Source organism: Squalius cephalus, assembly GCF_949319135.1.
Source record: "Squalius cephalus genome assembly, chromosome: 3".
Lineage (NCBI taxonomy): Eukaryota > Metazoa > Chordata > Actinopteri > Cypriniformes > Leuciscidae > Squalius > Squalius cephalus.
Window position 1 is genome coordinate 1071482 of NC_137124.1, and position 21444 is coordinate 1092925.

A 21444-nucleotide genomic window follows, 5' to 3' on the forward strand; every position below is an offset into this window, starting at 1 on the left:
GTATGGGATTTACATTGTTTATTAAATCGCCTCGTAAAAACCGGTACAGAAAACACACACTCATATGCATGTTCACACCTCAGAGATTATTACACAAAAACACATCTAACAGAATTAAACTGAATATGAAGCGTTATTAGTCATCTGATGACGTCTGTTTTATTGGGATCGCGTTATTTATAGAAAGTGAAAGTAAGGAGGAAAATCGGGAGCACGCTTCATAGATTCTGATTTTCGTCTATTTTATGGTTTATTTCGACTCTATGATTGTGTTGAACAGCTCATATTCATCTAAACCAACCAGACTACTGTGATTTAACTGTGAGTCTCTGTCTCCGGTGAGTTTCTGTCTCCTCGTTGAACACGACAGTCTGATCATATCTCTCTCATATTATCCGCGTGTTTGAGGGAGAAATCCCGCAGAGTTTGTTTTATTTGAGTCTGTATTTTCACAGGAATGATGTCGAGTATCATCATCGCTTTACTGGTGAATCTCCTCATAGAGACATCTGGTAAGAACCCGGTGGATTTCATTCAGATGGCTAAAATATTCCACAGCCCAGACAGCAAGCCAACATTGAATAGCCTAAACATTGTTTTTCCATCTGAATCATCATTATGGTTGATATTGAAATTTCATTGCAAAATAAATGTTGAATCACCATTACCATATCGATGAAAACCTGATGTTATTAATGTTGATGGCAACAATATTGAAACAACATTGATCTATAGTTATTTTTATGATTGATTAAGCATTGATATTTGGTTTACCGGGCGATCGCTGAATGTGTTGAAAAGTCATTGATTTATAGTTGACCGGGAAACGACGCTGATGTTGTTGAAAATTCATCGATATATAGTTGACCGGGAAATATGATTGAAAATCCATCAATTTTTGGTTGACCTGGAGATCAACACCAACGTACAGCACTGGACACAGCTCATTTCTGGACCCTTGGCACAAGCGTACAGGTAAGCTTGCTTAATATGAATGAATTGTACCAAATCAAATTACTGTTAGGCTGATCGTTAACATGATGGTTAGTGTTACCGACGCAGTGTTGCAGTGAAATAGATTTTTGTTTTACCAATGTGTGAAAATCTGCCAAAAGTACTTCGTGGTTCTCTTCTAGGTTATAAAGTTATCAAAACCTCCTAGTCCAGTCTATTTTTGTGATAGCTAGCTCAAAATACATGTTTGTATGTTTGTACCCATTGCTAGTGTCGTGAAATCTATTAACACAGCACCGCTATCTCTTCTGACCGCCGGAGAACACCGGCGAAACCAACGCTAGCATAGTGCTCCACCGAGCGCTACCGACAGCAGTGACCGCGGCTTACTTACAGCCCCACATACTTCATATAGAAACAATTAAAATGCCTCGTTAATTTTAAAGACATAGCCTATTTATTATTATTAGACTGTTTTTGCAGTGAGATTTATGCATGCGCTCGAGCGCATGCTATATTCCTCCATGCACCCAGTATTTAAGCAGAAATTAATGTTATAAGTAGGGGAGACCGGGGACAGTTGCAACACTTTTTGCATTTCCCTCAATTACTCAGAGACTATTTGGACTAGACCAACCAAATTTGTATATATTAAACTTGCATCTGTCTGCTAATTACCCATACCATTTAAAGATGATTATATATCGTTCACAATATTTATTTGAATGGAAGAAGTCAGATGTTGCAACTGACCCCGACCCAGGGACGGTTGCAACATGTTAAAAAATACCTTAAATTTCATTAATTAACTTAAGCTTTTTGTCTCAATGAGCAAAGAATTCTGAAAATATTAACTGTTTTAGGCCTACTATAATATTATAGTATTATTTATTTCAATAATTTTATTGTAGCCTATTATTTATTTATTTAGTCATATCAAATAACAGTTATTGAGTTTTGTTTGTTCATGTGTAGAACATAGGCCTACACAGATTCAGTGTGCAGGTGTTACAGATGCTATTCAATCTCTCCATATTTCAGTGTCAGACAGGAAGAATTGAACAGTTTGCAATGCAACAAACTTTTATTAAACATGCAATTTATAACTTGTTGCAACCGTCCCCAATCCTATCAGCCATGACAGATCATCATATTCCTGCTAGACACACTGACTTTGACACATGCTAACCATGTCACTTAGAAGCCAACAAAATAATAATTCAAACAAAGTAAGTTTTGATTAATTCATACAAAATTTCAGGACAGTATGACAAAAATATATCTCATGAAAAAATTTACTTTCATACCTCCAAAACAATTTTTGTTCAATAAATGCAGCAGCAGATGTTGAATATGTCTACTGTTTTCTTGGTAGGTGGAGGGTCTAACTGTGCATGTGCAGTGTGAGTGTCATCACTCTAGCTTGTTTCTGATTGGAGAAAAATGACATGTTGCAACCATCCCCTGTTGCAACTGTCCCCGGTCTCCCCTAGCCTATCCAGTTATTTATATTAAATTTGTTGAGTTAACAATTAGTTCTGAACTTATAAAATAATATACATGAATGAGTCACTTGGCCTCATAAATTGTCCTTATGAAAGATGTCACTGCAAACTAATCCTTTTTGCCTCCCTTTAATTCGAATACATGCATGAACATATTGGGCAGCTTTGAAAAGTGCTTTGAATGTAGGGGAAACATCATAGGCTAGCCTACAACACATGGACAAATATCCGATCATTGAGAAATCATAGGCATAGGCTGCTGAATTTGTTCCAAGTGTTCAAATATGTGTTCTGTTTAACATAAATGTTAATTTTTTGCATTGTGATTTTATTTTCTGTTTTAGATGCTCTTACTCAGCAGATGGGGACAGCGGCCGTCACCCAATTCACTTTTGCACAGGCTGTGCTGCGCTATGTGCCAGACCGGGCATAACCCAGCAAACACAGAACGTTGGCGCAACGTACCCAACCTTCTAACAACGTTTTAACAACATGGCCAAAAGGTTGCTATAACTACGTTGTGTAGTGAAGGTTGTTACAGCATTGTCACAATGTTGACATTGAACCACTGTTCAGGGCCATTGCTTAAGGTTGTGCCTGGGGTGTCTGGACAACCACTGGACTACATGTACTCGTCACTGCCCTGAAGCGGGAAAATCAGCCTTTTAAATTCCAACCACCTGTTGGGCTCATTGTGTTCTCGTTCTTCATCGAGCAAGGATACGTGAGTATTGCGTTTAATTTAGCCTACCTCAGCTATCAAACACAACCTACAACTTTAATTTCTAATGTGATTAATGTAGCCTCGCTCGCACTGTTTAGTTTTTCATTAGATTTTCCCGCTATTTAGTCTCATTCGTTTCTTTGCTCCTCTATCGTCCGGCTTTCGGCTACTGTCTGCCATACAGACCCGGTTTTGTTCATTAAATGTTCTGATCTGCTTTTACTTTTTATGTTTTATTTATTATACTTAAAATAAATTGGTATATTCGTTTATTTCTTTTTTTTTCTTTTTTCACAAATGTATTACTTTTGGAAGTGCAATTTGATTACCATATGCAGTTTTAATAAAGTTGAATTAACGAAACCTTCTGTCATTTTTACTCTTCAAAGTCTCCACTTGCAGGTGTTGATAGCCCCATTAAATAATAATATAGATAAACAAACGATAAAAAGTATATAATTATCTAACAAAATGCTAAATGGGGATAATAATATTGTCAGAACGTCGTCTCTCAGTTGCTGAATGTCGCGCAACAGCGTTGCTACAGCCCTGTGTCACGTCTTACAATTCTACGTTGTTACAATGTTGCGAGCACGTAGACAGCGACGTTGCCATAGCAGAAATGCAACGTGCCACAGACATTGCCACAACGTAAATGTGTTTGCTGGGAAGGGACTGGACGACAAAATATTCAGGCGTCAGAGGACATTGAAGTGTAAATAAAGAGTACAAATAATTAAATAAAAAGGCTAATAAAAATGAATTTGTTATTAGTGTGGTGTGTTCAGTGTTTTATACAAGATTTCAAATGTTCCATTACTTTTTAAAATCCTGGCTGTAGATAAAGCAGGCTATTTAATTTATGGCATTACATTTAAAATTAACATTTAAAAACGATTGAAATTCCATTGAAATCACGTTGATCCTTAGTTCAGTTGAAATTTCAACGTTGTTTCAATATTAAAACAGGGTGCAAAATGATGTAGAATCAACATCAGAGTTCGATGTTGATTCAATGACTTAATGTTGAAAACGCAATCCCAGCAAACACATTTACGTTGTGGCAATGTCTGTAGCACATTGCATTTCTGCTATGGCAACGTCGCTGTCTACGTGCTCGCAACATTGTAACAACGTAGAATTGTAAGACGTGACAGGGCTGTAGCAACGTTGTTGCGCGACATTCAGCAACTGAGAGACGACGTTCTGACAATATTTGTATATGCTGCTATATCCCCCATTTAACATTTTGTTAGATAATTATATACTTTTTATCGTTTGTTTATCTATATTATTATTTAATGGGGCTATCAACACCTGCAAGTGGACACTTTGAAGAGTAAAAATGACAGAAGGTTTCGTTAATTCAACTTTATTAAAACTGCATATGGTAATCAAATTGCACTTCCAAAAGTAATACATTTGTGAAAAAAGAAAAAAAAAGAAATAAACGAATATACCAATTTATTTTAAGTATAATAAATAAAACATAAAAAGTAAAAGCAGATCAGAACATTTAATGAACAAAACCGGGTCTGTATGGCAGACAGTAGCCGAAAGCCGGACGATAGAGGAGCAAAGAAACGAATGAGACTAAATAGCGGGAAAATCTAATGAAAAACTAAACAGTGCGAGCGAGGCTACATTAATCACATTAGAAATTAAAGTTGTAGGTTGTGTTTGATAGCTGAGGTAGGCTAAATTAAACGCAATACTCACGTATCCTTGCTCGATGAAGAACGAGAACACAATGAGCCCAACAGGTGGTTGGAATTTAAAAGGCTGATTTTCCCGCTTCAGGGCAGTGACGAGTACATGTAGTCCAGTGGTTGTCCAGACACCCCAGGCACAACCTTAAGCAATGGCCCTGAACAGTGGTTCAATGTCAACATTGTGACAATGCTGTAACAACCTTCACTACACAACGTAGTTATAGCAACCTTTTGGCCATGTTGTTAAAACGTTGTTAGAAGGTTGGGTACGTTGCGCCAACGTTCTGTGTTTGCTGGGATGTTGATTTAACATAAGGTGTGTTGGACATCGGCTGCGGCTGAATGCACCCGATCGGCGAGAGTAGCCGCGTGCCGGCGGGAGGAGCTGCAAACGGAGACGTGAAGTCGGACACTTTCTGGTTCCCGTAGTGACCGCTCACGTGGTGTTTGCATACTTTACCACAGCTGAAGTGAAATAAATGCAATATTTGCCAAGTAATAGATGTTTCAGAGACATTTTCATTCAATACTTTATGTACTGCTTCACAGCGTCTGTTTGAACAAGAATAAAGTTCAACATAAGCTACTAATCAATGAAGTGGAGTCTACGTTTTTTTTTAATCAGTTTTAATTTGATAAACATGACACAATATAACATCGCAACGACATGAAAAGAGTGTTTACTGTTATAAAAAACTGATTTGAGAGCTTTAGAGGAACTAAAGGTGTTCGAATAAAAACGAAACACACTATTAACCTGAAAATCGGAAACAGTAATAAAAATAACAAACCAAAAGATTATTGGAAATTTAACTCTCAGTTACTAAAAAAGAGTTTTGTTATTCCATTAAAAAAAATATTTTTGATATAAAAAATGACAATACACTAGACACATCTATACTAAAATGGGAATTTCTGAAATTTAGTATTAGAAAGCATTCAATAACGTTTGGTAAAAAAGTGAATAAAGAAAAGAGAGCTCAAGAAGCAACTTTGGTTAAAGAACTCATGACACTTTATAGTAAATCAGATTGGAGTGAAGAGGACAAAGAAAAAATAAGTAATTTGCAATCCAAATTGGATAGAATGTATATAGATAAAGCTAAAGGTGCATATATTAGATCCAGGGCCCGGTGGATTGAAGAAGGAGAAAAGAATACTGCATACTTCTGCAAATTAGAAAAACGCAGACAAGAATATAATTCGATTTGTAGTCTAACAGTTGATGGAGAGGAATGTACAGAACCCAAACGCATTGAAAAAGGAATCTTTATAAATCTTCCTATTCAGAACAAGATGTCTCATCTTTTTTTGATAAAATTAACAACTTGATTCCTGTTATTGATGAAAATTTTAAAGAAGTTTGTGATGAGGAACTAAGAATTGTAGAATTTGACTATGCTAAAAAAAAAAAGGCATCTGATCGTTCGCTAGGACCAGACGGTATTACAACTAACTTCTATAAACACTTTTGGGAAGACTTAAAACACCTATTGTTTCAGGCTATAAATGAATGTATTAATCAAAAAGAACTGATGGAAACAATGAAACAAGGAATAATAAAATTGATTCCAAAACCTGGAAAAGATAGAAAATATTAAGCAATTTAAGACCTATTACACTGTTGAATACAGACTACAAGATTCTAACAACAGTTTTGGCAGCAAGATTAAAGACGGGTATATCTAAATTAATCAGCCCAACACAATCTGGTTTTCTTAAAGGAAGATCCATCCATAATAACATCCGCCTGGTCCTGGATCTTATTGATTATAATTATTTAATTAAGGAAGATGGTTTTATCTTTTTTTTGGATTTCCATAAAGCATTCGATTCAGTGGAACATTTATTTATTGTTAACACACTGAGACACTTTGGCTTTGGAAATAAGTTTCTTGATATGATCACTATGTTACATACAGATATTAATAGCTGTGTTTCCCTCTCAGAAGGTACCATCCATCCATCCATCCATCTTCTACCGCTTATCCAGGGCCGGGTCGCGGGGGCAGCAGTCTAAGCAGGTATGCCCAGACTTCCCTCTCCCTAGACACTTCCTCCAGCTCTTCCGGGGGGACACCGAGGCGTTCCCAGGCCAGCCGGGAGACATATTCTCTCCAGCGTGTCCTAGGTCTTCCCCGGGGTCTCCTCCCGGTGGGACATGCCCGGAACGCCTTTCCGGGAAGGCGTCCAGGAGGCATCCGGAAAAGATGCCCGAGCCACCTCAACTGACCCCTCTCGATGTGGAGGAGCAGCGGCTCTACTCTGAGCTCCCCCCGAGTGACCGAGCTTCTCACCCTATCTCTAAGGGAGCGCCCAGCCACCCGGCGGAGAAAGCTCATTTCGGCCGCTTGTATCCGGGATCTTGTCCTTTCGGTCATGACCCAAAGCTCATGACCATAGGTGGGAGTAGGAACGTAGATTGACTGGTAAATCGAGAGCTTCGCCTTGCGGCTCAGCTCCTTCTTCACCACGACAGACCGGTACAGGGACCGCATTACTGCAGAAGCTGCACCGATCCGCCTGTCAATCTCCCGTTCCATCCTTCCCTCACTCGTGAACAAGACCCCAAGATACTTGAACTCCTCCACTTGAGGCAGGAGCTCTCCACCAACCTGAAGCGGGCAAACCACCCTTTTCCGACTGAGAACCATGGCCTCGGACTTGGAGGTGCTGATTTTCATCCCAGCCGCTTCACACTCGGCTGCAAACCGTCCCAGTGCATGCTGGAGGTCCTGGCCAGATGAGGCCAACACGACAACATCATCCGCAAAGAGCAGAGATGAAATCGTGTGGTCCCCAAACCTGACCCCCTCCGGCCCCTGGCTGTGCCTAGAAATTCTGTCCATAAAAATTATGAACAGAACCGGCGACAAAGGGCAGCCCTGCCGGAGTCCAACACGCACCGGGAACAAGTCTGACTTACTGCCGGCAATACGAACCAAGCTCCTGCTCCGGTCGTACAGGGACCGGATAGCCCTTAGCAAAGGGCCCCGGACCCCATACTCCCGGAGCACCCTCCACAGGCCGCCGCGAGGGACACAGTCGAATGCCTTCTCCAAATCCACAAAGCACATGTGAATTGGTCGGGCAAACTCCCATGAGCCCTCCAGCACCCTGTAGAGGGTATAGAGCTGGTCCAGTGTTCCACGACCGGGACGAAAACCACACTGTTCCTCCTGAATCCGAGGTTCTACTATCGGCCGGATTCTCCTCTCCAGTACCCTGGCATAGACTTTCCCAGGGAGGCTGAGAAGTGTGATCCCCCTATAGTTGGAGCACACCCTCCGATCCCCCTTCTTGAAAAGAGGGACCACCACCCCGGTCTGCCAGTCCAAAGGTACTGTCCCCGACCGCCACGCGATGTTGCAGAGGCGTGTCAGCCAAGACAGCCCCACAACATCCAGAGACTTGAGGTACTCAGGGCGGATCTCATCCACCCCCGGTGCCTTGCCACCGAGGAGTTTCTTGACTACCTCGGTGACTTCAGCTTGGGTGATGGACGAGTCCGCCTCCGAGCCCTCAGCCTCTGCTTCCTCAATAGAAGACGTGACGGCGGGATTGAGGAGATCCTCGAAGTATTCCTTCCACCGTCTGGTGATATCCCCAGTCGAGGTCAACAGCTTCCCACCTCCACTGTAAACAGCGTTGGTAGGGCACTGCTTCCCCCTCCTGAGGCGCCGGACGGTTTGCCAGAATCTCTTCGAGGCCGACCGATAGTCCTTCTCCATGGCCTCACCGAACTCCTCCCAGGCCCGAGTTTTTGCCTCCACAACCACCCGGGCTGCAGTCCGCTTGGCCCGTCGGTACCCATCAGCTGCCTCAGGAGTCCCACAAGCCAACCAGGCCCGATAGGACTCCTTCTTCAGCTTGACGGCATGCCTTACTTCCGGTGTCCACCACCGGGTTCGGGGATTGCCGCCTCTACAGGCACCGGAGACCTTACGGCCACAGCTCCGAGTGGCCGCGTTGACAATGGAGGTGGAGAACATGGTCCACTCGGACTCAATATCTCCAGACTCCCTCGGGATCTGGTCGAAGCTCTGCCGGAGGTGGGAGTTGAAGATCTCTCTGACAGGAGATTCGGCCAAACGTTCCCAACAGACCCTCACAGTACGTTTGGGTCTGCTGAGTCTGTCCAGCTTCCTCCCCCGCCATCGGATCCAACTCACCACCAGGTGGTGATCAGTTGACAGCTCCGCCCCTCTCTTCACCCGAGTGTCCAAGACATACGGCCGGAGGTCGGATGAAACGACCACAAAGTCGATCATCGACCTCCGGCCTAGGGTGTCCTGGTGCCATGTGCACTGATGGACACCCTTATGCTTGAACATGGTGTTCGTTATGGACAAGCTGTAACTAGCACAGAAGTCAAATAACAGAACACCGCTCGGGTTCAGATCAGGGGGGCCGTTCCTCCCAATCACGCCCCTCCAGGTGTCACTGTCGCTGCCCACGTGGGCGTTGAAGTCCCCCAGTAGAACGACGGAGTCCCCAGTCGGAGCACTTTCCAGCACCCCTCCCAGAGACTCCAAGAAGGCCGGGTACTCTGCACTGCCGTTCGGCCCGTAAGCACAAACGACAGTGAGAGACCTATCCCCGACCCGAAGGCGCAGGGAAGCGACCCTCTCGTTCACCGGGGTGAACTCCAACACATGGCGGCTGAGCTGGGGGGTTATAAGCAAACCCACACCAGCCCGCCGCCTCTCACCATGGGCAACTCCAGAGTGGTGAAGAGTCCATCCTCTCTCGAGGAGTGTGGTTCCAGAGCCCAAGCCGTGCGTAGAGGTGATCCCAACTATCTCTAGTCGGAATCTTTGAACCTCACGCACAACCTCAGGCTCCTTCCCCCCCAGAGAGGTGACATTCCATGTCCCTAGAGCTAGATTCCACGTCCAGGGATCGGGTTGTCTAGGCCCCCGCCTTCGACTGCCGCCCGATCCACTTAGCACCGGCCCCTTACGGTCCCTCCTGCAGGTGGTGGATCCACGGGAGGGTGGCCCCATGTCGCTCCTTCGGGCTGAGCCCGGCCGGACCCCATGGGGGGAGGCCCGACCACTAGGCGCTCGCATACGAGCCCCAACCCCGGGCCTGGCTCCAGGGTGGGGCCCCGGCTGCGCCATACCGGGCGACGTCACGGTCCTCTGTTTTTTTGGCATCATAAGGGGTTTCTGAACCGCTCTTAGTCTGACCCGTCGCCTAGGACCTGTTTGCCTTGGGAGACCCTACCAGGGGCATATAGCCCCAGACAACATAGCTCCTAGGTTCATTCGGGTACTCAAACCCCTCCACCACGGTAAGGTGGCAGTTCAAGGAGGGGAACTCTCAGAAGGTACATGTCCTAGATTTAAGGTTGAACGAGGAATAAGACAGGGCTGTAGTATTTCTCCTCTTTTATTCATTGCAGTGACTGAACTACTAGCAATTGCGGTTAAAAATTCGAATATTAAAGGTTTAGAGATAAACAACCACAAGTTACTCATAAGTCAGCTCGCTGACGATACAACTCTGTTTTTACAAAATAAGGAACAAATACCAGAGGCTGTAAAAGTAATAGAGTGGTTTTCACAAGCATCAGGCCTATATCTGAATCTGAGTAAATGTGATCTGATATCTGCTCTGAATCCTCACTATATAATATACCAGTCAAAAATGACATTAGATATCTAGGTATTTGGAGTTCCAAATCATCAGATACAAGTGAAAAAAAATCATTTCCAAGATAATATTGATAAATGTGGAAAAACATTAAACAGTTGGCTACAAAGAGATTTAACATTATTTGGAAGAACAATGTTGACCAAGATTGAATCTATTTCCAGACTGATATATCCATCCTACTCTCTTGCTATTTCTCCAAAGTTAATTAAAGAAATTAATAGAATCAATTTTAATTTTATTTGGAAAAATAAACATCACTACATTAGAAAAGGGGATCTGTTAAAAAATTATGAGGAAGGTGGCATAAAGGCAATCGACTTTGAAATTATGAATGGAATATTGAAAATTAAATGGCTCCAATCTTTTTTGAGGAACGGCGAAGAGATATGGTTCTCCTTACCGGCATATATCTTTGATAAAGTGGGAGGTATTAAATTTTTAATAACATGTGATTTTGAAATATCTAAATTGCCTATAGGCAAGGCAAGGCAAGTTTATTTATATAGCACATTTCATACACAATGGCAATTCAAAGTGCTTTACATAGAAGAAATTAAAATAATAAAAGAAATAGGAATAATTAAAACAGTTTAGAAAAATAAAATAAAATACAGTACAAACAGTCGGACGAACATTGGCACAGTGCTCATTCAGTAAATGCACAGCTAAACAGAAGTGTTTTGAGTCTGGATTTGAATGTGACTACTGTAGGAGCACGTCTGATCTCCTCTGGAAGCTGGTTCCAGGTGCGGCTGGCATAATAGCTAAAAGCGGACTCGCCATGCTTAGAGTGAACCCTTGGTATTTCTAGCTGATATGATCCTAATGATCTGAGTGATCTGTTGGGTTTATATTCAGTAAGCATATCTGCAATGTATTGAGGTCCTAGGCCATTGAATGATTTATATACCAGTAATAATACTTTAAAATCAATCCTAAATTTAACTGGGAGCCAGTGTAAAGACCTGAGGACTGGTGTGATGTGTTCAAATTTTCTGGTTCTGCTCAGAATCCTGGCGGCAGCGTTCTGTATGAGCTGCAACTGTCTTATGGTCTTTTTGGGAAGGCCAGTGAGGAGTCCATTACAATAATCCACCCTGCTGGTGATGAAAGCATGAACAAGTTTCTCTAAGTCTTGTCTGGAAACAAAGCATCTAATTCTTGCAATATTTTTCAGATGATAGTATGCTGATTTAGTTATTGCTTTGACATGACTACTGAAACTAAGGTCTGACTCTAGGGACACACCGAGATTCCTGACTAGGAAGTTGTTTTTAGTTGTTTGACCCCTAGAGTGAAGGTATGCGTTCACCTTGAGAACTTCATCTTTGTTTCCAAATGCAATGACTTCAGTTTTGTCTTTGTTTAACTGAAGAAAGTTTTGACACATCCAACTGTTGACTTCGTCAATGCATTGGCACAGGGAGTCAATGGGGCTGTAATCGTTAGGCGATAGGGCTAAGTAGATCTGTGTGTCGTCTGCATAGCTGTGGTAAGCAATTTGGTTCTTTCTCATTATTTGGCTCATTGGGAGCATATACAGGTTGAACAGGAGTGGTGCAAGAATTGAGCCTTGAGGGACTCCGCATGTCATGGATGTCCACTCAGATTTATGGTCACCTATACTCACATAATAACCTCTCCCATCTAAGTATGACCTGAACCATTTTAGGACTATCCCAGAAAGCCCCACCCAGTTTTCCAGCCTGTCAAGAAGTATGTTATGATCAACAGTGTCAAATGCAGCACTGAGGTCGAGTAGTACCAGCACTGATAATTTGCCTGAATCAGTATTTAAGCGAATATCGTTTATTATCTTTATGAGCGCTGTCTCTGTGCTGTGGTGCGGTCGGAAACCAGATTGAAAATTGTCAAAGTATCCATTCAAGCTCAAGAATTTGTTCAGCTGATTGAAGACAACTTTTTCAATGATCTTGCCTATGAAAGGAAGATTTGAGATCGGTCTATAGTTGCTTAATATGGTCTTATCCAGATTGCTCTTTTTCAGGAGGGGCTTGACAACTGCAGTTTTCAGGGAGTATGGAAAACTCCCAGAGCGAAGTGAGACATTTACCACTTCTAGGAGATCTGCTTCTAAACTGTTTAACACACTTTTGAAAAATGATGTGGGAAGTGTGTCAAGAGCGCATGTTGATGTTTTAAGGTGCTGTACAGTTTCTTCCAAAATTTTGCCATCAATTTCTTTGAAATCAGACATAGTAACTACTTTCTCAGGTGGTTTGATCTGTCTGACCCCAGCGCAACTTAAGGATGTGCTGATCACCTTTCTGATATGATTGATTTTCTCAGAGAAGAACGAAGCAAACTCACTACACTTGTTCACTGAGAGCATTTCACTGGGAATCTGGCTTGGAGGGTTTGTCAGTCTCTCTACAGTAGCAAAAAGAGTGCGTGTGTTGTTTAAATTGCTGTTTATAATATTTGAGAAGAAAGTCTGTCTAGCTTTGCCTAGTTCCATATTGAAAGCATGAAGGCTGTCTTTGTAGATGTTATAATGGACTACAAGTTTAGTCTTCCGCCACATGCGCTCTGCTTTTCTGCATTGTCTTTTCATATTTTGCACTGCTGTTGAGTTTCTCCAAGGTGCTTTTTGTCTGCCACTCTTCTTCCTGACTTTAACAGGAGCAATATCATCAATTATACCTTTAACTTTTGAGTTAAAAGAATCAAGGAGAAAATCAACAGAGTCTGCAGATATGCTTGGTGTTAAGGATATAGCCTTCATAAATAGTACACTGGTGTTCTCATTTAAGCATCTCTTCTTGACAGACACAGATTTAGCTTCAATGGCAGGAGAGATCAATATATCAAAGAAAATACAGAAATGATCAGACAGTGCTACATCCTTAATAACAATTAATGAAATGTTTAGACCCTTACTGATAAGTAAATCTAGAGTGTGTCCACGATTGTGTGTGGGTCCATGTACATGCTGAGTCAGATCAAAAGTTTTTAAAACAGTTTTGATTTCTTTTGCCATATTGTTTTCTGCATTATCGATGTGAATGTTAAAATCTCCTGCAATGGCAAAACAGTCAAACTCTGAGGTAATTGCTGATAACAGTTCTGTAAAGTCCTCAGCAAAGGCTGGAGAGTATTTTGGAGGCCTGTAAATAATGATAAGTAAAATGCGTGGAGCACCTTTCAACACAATACCCAGATATTCGAAAGAAGGGTAATTCCCAAATGATATTTGCTTACATTGATAGACATCTTTAAAAAGAGCAGCTAGACCCCCACCTCTCTTAACAGCTCTGCAGACACTCATAAAAGTAAAGTTCGGAGGGGCTGTTTCATTGAGGACTGTTGCACTGCAGCTGTCTTCTAGCCAGATTTCATTTAGAAGCATAAAATCCAGGTTGTTTGTGGTTATTAAATCGTTGACTAGAAGTGATTTATTTTTAAGTGAACGAATGTTTAAAAGTGCTAACTTAACAGTCTTACTTTTTGTCCCCACATCAATCTTACTTTGACGTGTAATAGGCACCAGATTAGTTAGGTTTGCTGCACGGCTATTGAAGGCCTTAGATTTTCTATCTTGTAATAGAACAGCAATCGAGAAAGATACAGGCACACTGGGTTCCCGCTTGTTCTGTAAACATTTGAGAAAGTTACTGTTATCAGAGCGGGGACCCAAAACACATCACTGAGAGCTGGTATCAGTTGTTTTTGGTTCACCTCGAGCAGAAGGAGGATGGTGTGGGCCCTGGCGTTGTGGCAGAGGCCGAAGAGCTCTCACAGGAGGGGGAGGGCGAGCTGGGCCTGCAGGCTTTGGTGCGGGTGGTAATGGTGCCTGCCGTTTTTTGGTTGGTATCTGGGGGCTTGCAGCAAAAGAGTGGGATAGTCTGGTTCCAGCATACACCAGTTCTTCCATTTTCTGTGAGAAACACAGTAGTGGCGATGCTGGAGAGAGGGATAGCGTATCTGGTGAAAGGTGCTGTTGCTCTGGTGTTATATGAGGTTGTGATATGCTGTCCTGGCTTCCCTGGCTGTTTTCCAGGAAGTCGTCCTTGGGTGCTGAATCTTCAAGCAGTTCTGATATGTCTCTCTGTGGGCAGGGCTCAGCTGAGATTGTGTCCGTGAGCAGAGGTTGTTGTGGCGGAGTGGATATGTCAACCGCATGTCCATTTTGCTGCTGAAGTGAAGTCCCGTGGTCATTCATACTGTGTCCATGTGTGTGTGTGCCGTTCAGATTTAGTGGATTGGCACAAACTATAGAAGGATGATTGAGGGAGAAGTAGAAATTGTCCTTTAACACTCTTGAACCAAGTTTGTTTGGGTGATGGCCATCCCGATGAAACAGTTGTCTCTGACTCCAGAAAAGATTGAAATTGTCAATGAAGTTTACTCCTTTTATATTGCAGGTTTTTTGCAGCCATGTATTTAGCCCAAGCAACCGTGAAAACCTGTTTGTTCCTCTTGCTGGGAGTGGTCCACTGATGAATGTTTGAACTTTCAGTCTTTTAAGTGTTTCAAAAAGTTCATTGAAATCCTTCTTAAGGAGTTCTGACTGCTCTTTATGAATATCATTCTTCCCCACATGTATGATGAGTCGATTTGCAGTCTTATGTTTCATCAGAATGTTCTGAAGTTCCCTGTTTACATCCGAAGTTGTTGCTTGTGGAAGGCAGCATGTAGTTGTATCCCTGCCGCTAATGTTTCTGATTATCGAGTCCCCCACTATCAGAGTCCTGGGCTCGGCTGCGCTCTGAGCTGAGTGCCGCTGTCTGCTCGACCTTGAGCGCCAGTTAGCATCAGTGTTAGCTACTGGCCCATTCAGTCTGTGTTCGATCATATTCATCACATTTGGGGATTCCTCATTTACATTCATTAGTACTTCAAATCTGTTCTCAAGATGTATAGGGGGTGGTAGAAGACCAATGTTTGCAATCCTTGTCAGAGCTGTATCTGGGGTAGAGGATGCTACTGCGGCAATATGTGATGCTCGTGACAATCTGATGTCTCGAGTGCCTTTGGGTCTAGCTCCCTGTTTGTGCCATCGATTAGTAAGTCGATTGGCTTGTTTCTCTACCTGTCGAGGAGCACTAGTTTCATGGGACTCACCGGCTATATGCTGAGGGTGTCCATGACGAAGCTCTGTTGTGTGCTCCGTCTGGTTTGGTGGTCCCGTAAGTAACTTTGTTTCAAGAACTGCAATCCTTTGTAAAAGTCTGTGGCAGTTAGTGCAGCAAGTAGATTCTTGAACCAGAAGAGGCATTTTCTCTCTTATCTGTATGAATGTAGGCAGTTGTGTTTTCCTTTCCCGGAATGTAAACTGGTCGGGTAAAAGAATTCTGCGTTTTTGTAGTAATCCAAACTTTGTTGTCTGAGCACTGTGCTGATTGCTGAAGTTAAAATTAGATGATAAAAGGAAATAAAATATAAAATATAAAATAAGCGATAGAGCAAAGCACGGAGCAGTAAGCAAGAGCGTCCGAACAGTAGCTGAGCAGGAAGTTTTTCGTCTTTCAACTTTTCATCAACAGGTTTTGTTACAGTGGAAACTGATGTTTAAACATAACTTCAGTCCCCACAATGTTCCATTCTGGAACAACAGATTTATATTGTGCAGAAGGAAATCTATGTTTCTGAAAGACTGGTGGGACAAACAAATATGGTCAATTGTTCATATATTGGATGAAAATGGTAATATTCTTGAATTGGAGGAATTTAATTCTAAATATAATATTAACTGCTCAATTGTGGATTACAACAAAGTAACACAGAACATTCCAAAGGTCCTTATTCAAGCAATAAAGAATAATTTTTTGAACATTACATCACCAAGACTACACAAAATTAAAATCGATTATGTGGACCTGGTAGATACAAAATGTAATAATAAATTCCTTAAGCAAACTCTTGTTAACATTTTGTACCCGGGTAGAACAAGAAGCACTCTCTTCTTTCTTGGTTATAACAAATCTGAAATATCTTCAATTAGAACAAAATTCCTAAAATATCCAATTCCCCCTAAATTTAAGGAAGTACATTTTAAAACAATAAATAATATATATCCCTCTAATGAATTTGTAAAGAAAAGATTCAATTTTGAGGTAGACAATTGTCATATCTGCAACATTAATGTTGAAACAACAGAACACCTGTTTTATGAATGTCAACTGGCTCAGAATTTATGGAAATCTCTTCACAACCTGTTGTCCTCCAGATCTATAAACATAGATTTCTTTTCATATCAAAACATTCAGATGGGTGTAATCCTACAAAATAAAAATGATGAATTTTTGGTCAATAATCTAATTATAGCAACAAAATATTATATACATAAATGTCGATTTGCTAAGTCCTCCCCCACATGGTCTGCACTTAAAAATGAACTTTTGCTGTTCCAAAACTGTCTTATAAAGGTTGAGAATGCCCAGGCTAAAAAACTGCATAAACGTTTAATAACACTTTGGATGAGCTGAGTCCCTCTTACTTGGTTTGTTTTATGTTATTTATTTTGTTTTAGCTTATTTTTATTGTTTTGAGTTCTTTCAATCTAGTTTGTTCTCCCTTCTCATGTGAACGGTATAGAAAATGTCTTTGCAGATGATTTGCTGGAGGTGTGACTCTTAGTTTATAATACAATAAGATTTATATTGTACATTTTGAGGATGTCATTTTTTTTTTTTTTTCTTTGTCAGACGTCTTTATTGTTCATTGTGATAATAAAAAAAAAAAAAAAAAAAAAAAAAAAAACACGAAACACACGTGATCGTTGTCATGCAGTGAATCCGGCCAATCGTGGAACAGCTGTGTCGTCATCAGCCCTCGTGCAGCCGCTCTTGAGAAGCTGCGCTGGCTGAGTTCTCCGGCTACTCTCGAATCGCTCTCGCGGTACTTTGATGGCATACGTCACATTCACGTGGCGTCGGCGCTGGATCAAGTCGGACAAAATTTCTAACCGGCATGCACTGCTTTAAGTCAGCCGCCGATCGGTCTGCGCAGAGCTGCATGAAGTCGAACAAGCCTATAGTTTCAATGACTGTTTGCTATCTGGGAGACCTGCTATTGTAACGTGGTGTTCTGTTGTGTTCTTGCTGGGGCTGGGGCACCTTGACACACCTGGTTATTCATAAAATCAACTATGAGTTAATTTACCAGTTTCGATTAAATTTTGGATACCTCCATGACTGATTTAAACAACTGAGACAGAGGACAACTATGTATAAGAAAAGTTACACTTTACAATAAGGTTTCATTAGTTAACATTAGTAATCTACTTTAGTTAACATGAACTAAGAATGAACAATACTTCTACAGCATTTATTAATCTTAGTTAATGTTAATGTCTTTCATCTGATTGGTCAAACCGCTCCGCCATTATTACAAGCTTTTCTTTCTGTCAGGCAGAATAAGAGTCAGTACGAGTGCGGCACTGACAAATGCACTTTAATATAATAATGTCTGAAACCAGAACTGACTGTTAACTATGCACAATATGTGAAGCAGAAACATGTTGCTGGTCACGTAATTTGTGCTGCTGCGACTTGCAAGCGACCCCAATAATGTGAGCCACAGTATATGACAGATTATTTTAGCATGATGTATTTCCCATTGATAAATACAGTGCAAATAGCTCAAATATCTCTTTGGATAAAAGGGAAGTGGAAATAAAAATCAATAATAGGCTGAACTGTACCATGTTAATATGATTAGATGTCTGTAGATGACCTACCCATAACTGTTACATTAGAGTTAGCTAAGGGGATAACATGGTTTGTACAGTATAAAAATCATTATGTCTAAAGTTCCCAGAAAACATGAAAACCCAACAACCCAATGGGAATATATCCCTGTTCATAATCTGTGATTACACAATTCCAATACCAATAGCACCGGGAGGCATCTGGAATAACTCTGCAATGATCAATCCGCATTTTTAAGACAGCTAATTTTACAGTAGGCTCATATTCAGAATGTCCTTCTCGTATAACGCCAACGACCGCACAAATGGGCTTCCTTTGTGAAATATAGCAGACCACCGTTTTAAATAACAGTTTAAAAAATATAACTCTATATTTCACAAATGAAGCTCAGTCAGTCAGTCAGATAGATAGATAGATAGACAGACAGACAGACAGACAGACAGATAGATAGATAGATAGATAGATAGATAGATAGATAGATAGACAGATATAGACAGACAGACAGACAGACATAGATAGATAGATAGATAGATAGATAGATAGATAGATAGACAGATAGATAGATAGACAGATATAGACAGACAGACAGACATAGATAGATAGATAGATAGATAGATAGACAGACAGACAGACAGACAGACAGACAGATAGATAGATAGATAGACAGATAGACAGACAGACAGACATAGATAGATAGATAGATAGATAGATAGATAGATAGATAGATAGATAGATAGAGTATCATTTTTGGGGAGTACTCATGACTTCACTCAAGTACATTTGAGAGGCAAATATTGTACTCTTTACTCCACTACATTTCTATCCATAACTGTGAGTACCCGTTACTTCTTCTAAAAAATAAAAAAAATAAATAAATAAAAAAAGGAAAAAAGAAACATCTTGGAAACCCTCTCAAATGTGATTGGATTGTGCAGGCGCCACTGATTGGGACAGCCTATCAGCAATCACCTTCAGCTTTCCGCCAAAGTCAACTGCATGGTCAGATTTAGATAAGAGACGAAACCATGGACGAAACAATGGATGAAGACGCAGCAGGTCCATCCCGGGAGCGATATTTTTTTTCCCAGGATGGTAGGGGAAGACCCCAGTGACGGGTAGGTTTAGGGGTGGGGTTAGGGGTAGGTCATCAGACCAATCAGGGATGACTTTCCTAAAGAATATTCACGAGTCTTCCCCTACCATCCTGGGGGAAAAAATATCACATCCCAGAAATGTGCCAAGCCGTGGCCCCACCTCGCCAGACTATTTCAATTTTCTGAACAAGTTAATGATAGTTTTCGCTTCAAATGTTTGCTGTGTTTACCAATGTAAGCACTGTGACAGTAGTAATGCAATATTTAGAAAATGTACTCTTGTACTCTTGATACTCAAGTACTTTTAAAAACAAGTACTTTAGTACTTTTACTTAAGTAGACATCTGACTGTAGTACTTTTACTTGTACTTGAGTAAAATTTAGCAAGGGGTATCTGTACTTTTACTCAAGTAATGTAGCTGTGTACTCTGTCCGCCTCTGATTCTGGGCAGTGTGGCAAGCCATGGCAAAAAGCAGGATAACTTGTAGGCTATAGCCTACTTGAAAGGAAAACAAATTTGCTGAGTAAAAACAGAGTTTGTGTAGTTGAAACTTCCATCATGTGCAACTAAACCTCTACAGATAATCCAGAACGATGCAGCTCGTCTTGTCTTCAACGAGCCCAAGAAGGCCCACGTCACTCCTCTGTTCATCTCTCTGCACTGGCTACCTCTCGCTGCTCGCATCAAGTTCAAGGCATTGACGCTCGCTTACAGATCTATCACAGGCTCAGCTCCCTCAGACAGCTGAAAACCCTTCTCTTCCGTGAGCACTTAACCTCATTAAAATTAAATAAAATAAATAAATCCTTTCCTTTAAATCCTCCCTTATCGGGCTTGTGCTACTCTGAACAATGCCTGAACTTCGTATGTTGAGCACTTCTTGCGATGTTTTTGCCTCTTCACGACGACTCGCTTAATTTAGTCCTAAATTGTAAGTCGCTTTGGACAAAAGGGTCTGCTAAATGACTAAATGTAAATGAATCATATTTTTTCTAGTACATCTTAAAGTCCACATGAAATCAAAATTGACCATATTTACTTTGTTTGCCTAAATTGATCGTTTTGTGGTGAACAATTCATCCATGCAAGTCAATCCACACAAAATTTTTTTTTGGCTTCGTAATCTTTAATCAAAATCTGAAAATGCCCCTCCCCTCTGCATTGGAGGACCTTCTCTGATGACGTAGGTTTGAGGAATTGGTTTGGGAAACGCTTAACCACTCCCCTCAAACCGTTAGTCTGTTATGAGCAGAGATGGAGAGGAGGAGCGCTAGAGTAAAACCCTGCCCTCTGTTCAATATTCCGTTTCACTGGGAAATGCGTCACAACACTGGAGAAAAGTCGTTTGCAACTTCCGGTTCATGCGGACTTTAAAATATAGAGCTCATGACAAATAAAAGTTCCAGATAATTAAATTTAAATGCAAAAACCAGTGGAATAACAATATCTTAAAAGAAACTAGAGAGTGGCAAACGTTGAAGTAGGGTTCAAGTTTTACTTAGTTGTAAAGCTTGAAGTGTAAAGCTTGTTCTCATACACAGATATGGCCTATTTATGAATGAAATTAATGCATTTATTTGTCATTTAAACTAATGCAAACAGGGAAAGAGAGTAGAAAAGACTTATTATCCTGTCGCCCCCTCTAGTGGACAGCGTTAAGTATTACGGCCTTCATTGTTCAGCAAACCAATGGATTTTTTGGGAAAGTAAGTCTGACCAGTTAGAAAAGATATAAGCGAGTCAGACCAGTCTGAAGGTCTGAGCTGAGTTTGGTGAAGCATTAAAGTTCTAGGCGGAGTCAATTTCTCATAATAATAATAAATAATAATAATGTTTAAATATATGCTGGCTCTCTCAAGCCAACATAATACAGAAAACTCAGAGAAACATCGACCAATTCAGTATGTAATACAATTGTATTAGTTTTATAATAAAACTAATAACATTTTAAAGGTATGCCGTGCTCTTCAACCGACATGATTTTAATTAATCCCAAATATGCTAATTAATGTACGTTCACTGATTCTACAGTAGCTTCTCTCTTTTCTGTCTCTTTATTTTCATGTGAACTGAGTAGGCTACACATGCTTACATTCATAAATATAATCTTTATTTCTAT

The 21444-nt window shown here is 41.0% G+C and overlaps 1 protein-coding gene across 2 annotated transcripts in view; it reads left to right on the forward strand.

Moving 5' to 3' along the window:
- The window catches only part of LOC307155302 (butyrophilin subfamily 1 member A1-like), a 62444-nt gene continuing 41000 nt past the window's right edge, over positions 1-21444 (forward strand). The window contains exons 1-2 of one of the 2 annotated variants that reach the window (XM_079865889.1): positions 1-338; positions 456-512. In XM_079865889.1, coding sequence (XP_079722015.1) covers positions 458-512 — 55 coding nt within the window. In that variant the 5' untranslated portion in view covers positions 1-338; positions 456-457. The remainder of the gene's footprint in view (positions 339-455; positions 513-21444) is intronic. The other variant, XM_079865888.1, reaches the window with a different exon arrangement.